General features: G+C 39.5%; 1 protein-coding gene across 1 annotated transcript; it reads left to right on the top strand.

Annotated features, from left to right (window-relative positions):
• Window positions 1-3,286: 3,286 nt before the first annotated feature.
• On the top strand, window positions 3,287-4,168 carry LOC131250678 (uncharacterized). The gene is made up of 2 exons (XM_058250962.1): window positions 3,287-3,669; window positions 3,755-4,168. Exon 2 carries the CDS (start codon window positions 3,761-3,763, stop codon window positions 4,166-4,168), a length of 408 nt encoding a protein of 135 aa, XP_058106945.1. The 5' UTR covers window positions 3,287-3,669; window positions 3,755-3,760.
• The last annotated feature ends 1,460 nt before the right edge of the window (window positions 4,169-5,628 follow it).

Raw genomic sequence — 5,628 nt, 5'->3', positions numbered from 1 at the left:
CTTCTGCAACGCCTACTACCGGTTGTGATTCGTGAATTCTTGAGCAAGAATATTAGTGTAGCACTGATTGAGTTGGGGATATTCTTTAAGGATTTGTATTCGAGATCATTGAATGTAGATGTTATTAAACGACTGGAGAGGGACATTACCGTAATCCTTTGCAAACTTGAAAGAATATTTCCACCTGCATTTTTCGATGTCATGCTACACCTAGCGATTCACTTACTGCACGAGGCGAAGCTTGCAGGCCCAGTACAATATCGTTGGATGTATCCGATCGAAAGGTGGTACCAATATGTTAAAATTTTTATTCATTCCATAAACTATATATATCCATATTTTCATACGTATAGCATAGTGGTTTTGCGTACAGATACCTTCACACACTGAAACGATTTGTGAGGAATAAGGCACGATCGGAGGGGTCGATAGCTGAAGCGTACATTGATAATGAGTGCCTTACATTTTGCTCCATGTATTTTCGTGGCATAGAGACTAGATTCAACCGAGAAGATCAGAATGCCGATGAAGGGCAGGAGCATGAACAAGGACTCATATCTGTATTTGCACATAACGTTCGTCTTTTAGGATCCCCGACGTTTCAGGATATGGACCTTGGGGATCTAGCAAAGGTGCAGTGGTATGTGTTGCATAATTGTGAAGAAATAGAGTCGTACTTGGAGTAAGTCTTCCTTCGATTATTATTTTCTCTACATACGATGATCTTAATGTTTCTTGCTGATGACGTGTCATTTATGTGTAGCGAACACATAGACAAGATGAAGTCCAAATTCTCCACAAATTATGATCGAATGCATCAGGATCAGTTTCCAGAATGGTTCGCCAAACGTGTAAGATTTCACATTGTAGCTCACCGCACTTAGCATTTTTGTTATATTGCACATTATTTTAACTTATGAAAATTCCTAAACAATTATATTCTGTACATGATAATAGATGAAGACGTTGCGCACGAGCAACTCTACGGATACGTCTGATGCATTATACTCACTGGCATGTGGCCCTGATATACGTGTATCTAGATATATAGGTTGTATTGTAAACGGGATTCGATTTCACACCGAAGAACGTGAGAAGTACAGGACCACACAAAATAGTGGGGTGGTTGTGAAGGGAACAAATGAGGAGGATGAAATTGACTTTTATGGCATTTTAATAGATATTATTGAGTTCAGTTATTGTATGAGAAAGTGGGTGTACTTGTTTAGATGTGATTGGTGAGATATTAGAAATAAGAAGTTGGGAATACAGACTGACAACTACTTTACAAGAATAAATTTATCTCGAAAGTGGTTTAAAGACGACCCATTTGTCCTCACCAGTCAAGCCGAACAAGTATTTTACCTCACTGACACCAAGTTAGGTGGTTTTTGGCACGTGGTGTAGAAAATAAAGCCTAGGAATATATTTGATGTTCCTGTACCAGAAGTTAAAGATAGCGAGGATGAGGGAAATGACATGTTTAGGGTTGAAGAAGCATATCAAGAAGACATGCCATCTAGGGATACAGGGACTGATTCAAGTGTTGATATTGATGTGGTGCAATTAGATAGAGATGATGTGCCACCTGATCATGTTGATGCCTCAATAATACGTGATATTGTTACAGATGATAGCGGTTTTATTGATGACGACGTTACGGACAATGAGGATGAAATACTGATCAGCGATAGTGATGGTGAAGAAATAGCCCTAAGCGATAGTGATACAGATGACGATTATTAAATGTACACATGATTTACATGTCATTTTTTAATTCAAATAATTTATGTATTCCATGTATACGTGAAAATTACAAGTCATGATTAATTCTTTTTATTGACTTATTTATAATCCACATTTGCAGTTGAGTCAATTTCTGATCATGTCCACCTTAAACTGGAGCATAGCAGAATCACGCAACATACTTCATCAGCTGTTGCAGATGGATGTTTCGGTCCTATCTTCTTCTGGTAGGGCCATAAAGATACCCGGTCTGATCGATGAGTGTAGAGTAGAATATATCGACGATGACTCAGAGGAAAGATTATGCCATCCCAAAAAATTCCGGGGTTGATAGAGATATATAACCGTGGGAAACGAGATATGGAAGATGCAACTCTATCACTTGCACATCTGAATGGAGTCCCAAGAGACCAGATTTCTCCTATTGTGACTGGCATGTTGGCTATAAATATGTCGAGTGCTTCACATGAAATGACATATGCTTCTTAAGCATACGATAGCTTACGCAGGGAGTACTTCGGATAGTTTACCTCAAAGTTGTTTCGTATTACAACGAAATATGTGTATTTAATATAGAATGACAATATATAATGGAATTTTCAATGGTTATAAATTAAAGTTTACAGTTTTATTATATTCTGCTAGCATATAGTGTAATGGTCTAATCATATTTTAATCATCTCTCTAAGCATAAGCACAAATGCATTGTACCGTCAACACTACTTGTATAATATTTTAGTACATTCCACTTGTATTGACATTGTTTAAATTTATAAGTTCGTAGCTCGCACATATTCAGTGATGGCACCAGGTGAGAGAGTACGTCGTTCGCGCACTGGATTTACCCTTTTTACCCGTGATGCGACGGAGCCAGCATCGCCGTCACATGTTGCATCGCAGGCGTCTGATCCCTCAGTCGCGCATACACCGAGTACTGCATGTAAGTCTAGACATATATTTCTTTTAATGATTTCTGTTTATGTTTAGACTTACATATTTCTTTTGCAACAGCGTCGTCGACCAGCCGACGAGGACGTGGACCCATGCGCGGGTTACTTTTAGAGCGACTTACGCATGAGGGTAGGGTGACAGTAAAGTTTCCACAGGACTGCATTAGACCTGTTGGGAACAATGCCATGTTGTTTACATCGAAGGCTGGTGTCTTATGCTGATCTCTGATCCCCCCACGACCCCCTGTTGGGGAGACGTGATAGATGATGTGCGGCAGCTCATCCGGCAGCGCCTTCAGGTAAATTTTAGTAAATTAAAATTTATTTTATAAAAGTTCACTTACGGTTAAGTTATTTTCTTAATAAGTTTATTGTCTTAATTTATTATTTACGCTGCAAGATAAATTTGACTTGGATTTGAGTGTTCCGCACATCTCCCATATCGTCGACGACATGATGAAGGAGCGATTCAAGGATTACCGCAGTAAGTTACACTGGCAGTACAAGCGGTGCATGAGCCACGAGGAGGCGGTACAGTCCACACCGCTGCACGTGACCGATGAGGACTAGCGGATACTCTATGATAGGTTTTCGTCTGATTCTTTTTAGGTAATATTTACATATTTATGATATCTTAACGTAATAATTAAATTCATAATTAATAACAATGTATTATGAATAATGTGTTCAGAAGATGAGCAAAATAAATTCTGATAACAGAGGAAAGTTAGATGTGAACCATGTAGCTGGTTCAAAGTCATTTGTACGACTTTGTCACGACATGGTAAGAAAGTACTGGTAATTATTACGTTTATATATTCTTTCCATGCATTTATATCAACTCTATTGTCTTTTCGATTGCGCAGCGAGATTCTGTCACTGGCCAGGAGCCTAGACCAGTAGACTTCTAAAAAGGGATCACTGTCGACAGGCGACGGGATCTTGGGTACATCCTAGAGCCAGCGAGATTTGGGTAAAGATCCTTACATTGTAAAATTTATTTGCATTAAATTATAATAATGTCATTTATTATGAAAATTCATATGTTTTCATTACAGGAGGAGATGGACACCTTACGCAGTCAGCCCACTCTTGATGATACTCAGCGGAGTAAGCCAGAGATCCTGAGTCAGGTGCTTGGCACCCGTTCTGGATATGTGTGTGGGTTTGGCCATGATGCCAAGCTCATGGCACCCGCTAGAGCTACCTCCAGCCGATCCATCGTTGTTGGTGATAGCGTCATACGCCGAGCTGATACCGTAAAGAGAGAGGTTCAGCAGCTACGGGTCGTCATCGATGACATCAAAGATCAGCTGGACAGGCAGAGGGAGGAGCAGGAGAGGAAGATGATGGATCAGCTGGCGAGGCAGAGGGAGGAGCAGGAGAGGAGGATAGAGGAGGAGCTGGCGAGGAAGAGGGAGGAGCAGGAGACGAGGATAGAGGAAGAGCTTGCGAGGCAGAGGGAGGAGTAGGAGACGAGGATGGACGATCAGCTAGCGAGGCAGAGGGAGGAGCAGGAGAGGAGGATGGAGGAGATGCGAGTGGAGCATGAGCGACGGATGATGGAGATGTTTCATGTTTTCGCTGTATGCTTACCCACCGATGCCCCACCACCTCTGCCTTCATCATTGTGATTTTTTGTATATTTGTTTATGATGTTAAGTTTATATGTATTTATGCATGAATGAATGTGATGCGAATAAGACTGTTTGTGTTTGGATGAATGTAGTTTATGTTTGGGTTTAGGTCAATTTAGATGGATGTGAATGTGAATATGATGAAATATATTATATAATAGGTGTATATCAGGATGAATATGATGAAATATATTGTTAACAGGTATATATCAGGAATTTTGTGTGGAATTTTGAGCTGTATATTAAAAAAAATAGACTTTTAGCGATGAAAATTTTTGTAGCTAAAAGTTTTGTAATTTATTTTTAGCAGCGAAAATTTTCGCTGCTAAAAGTCCTGTAAAGTTTTTTAGTGACGAAAGCTTTCGTTGCTAAAAGTGTAACGAATTTTTTGGCAACGAAAATTTTCGCTCCTAAAAGCCATGTAAAGGTTTTTTAGTGACGAAAATTTTCGTCGCTAAAAGTGGAATGAATTTTTAGCAGCGAAAATTTTCGCCGCTAAAAGTATTGTTCAGTTTTTTTAACGACGAACATTTTCGTCGCTAAAAGTGGAATGATTTTTTGGCAGCGAAAATTTTCGCTGCTAAAAGTCTTGGAAATTTTTTAAGAAAGTGCAACGAATTTTTTAGCAGCAAAAATTTTCGCTGCTAAAATCCTTGTACAGTTTTTTTAGCGATGAAAATTTTCATCGCTAAAAGTGTAACAAATTTTTCTAGTAGCAAAAATTTTCGCTGCTAAAAGTCTTGTACAGGTTTTTTAGTGACGAAAATTTTCGTCGCTAAAAGTGTAATGAATTCTTTTAGCAGCGAAAGTCTTGTACAGTTTTTTTAGTGAAGAAAATTTTCATCGCTAAAAAGCTTGCTTTAGCAACGAATTGGATTTTTCGCCGATAAAATCCTTGTACGTCGGTCTTTTAGCGACGAATTTAGCGACAAAAATTTTCGTCGCTAAAGGGTTTTAGCTACGAAAATCTGACTTTTAGCGACGAAAATTTTCATCGCTAAAAGTGGTATTTTTTGTAGTGCACACTCCTTTCCAACCGACCACGACACAATGGGAGACGTGGCCTCCTGGTATTCGGCTTTTGTGCGCTCATACATCCACTCGGTCTCGACGTTGAAGTCATCCTCTGGTACCATCGGGTTTAGGGATTTTCACCCAGGGACATCTACGGCGCCCGATGCTTAGTAATAATATTTTCGGTATCCGATCCTGCAATCCACGATGTGTTTGTGGAGGTCATAACCCTGATGTCGCTAGGGCGTATAGTAATCATGTCATACAAATGTGAAATGCAT

The sequence above is a fragment of the Magnolia sinica genome, chromosome 7, assembly GCF_029962835.1.
Source record: "Magnolia sinica isolate HGM2019 chromosome 7, MsV1, whole genome shotgun sequence".
In the NCBI taxonomy this organism is placed as follows: domain Eukaryota; kingdom Viridiplantae; phylum Streptophyta; class Magnoliopsida; order Magnoliales; family Magnoliaceae; genus Magnolia; species Magnolia sinica.
This window is presented reverse-complemented; position numbering and strand designations above follow the sequence as displayed.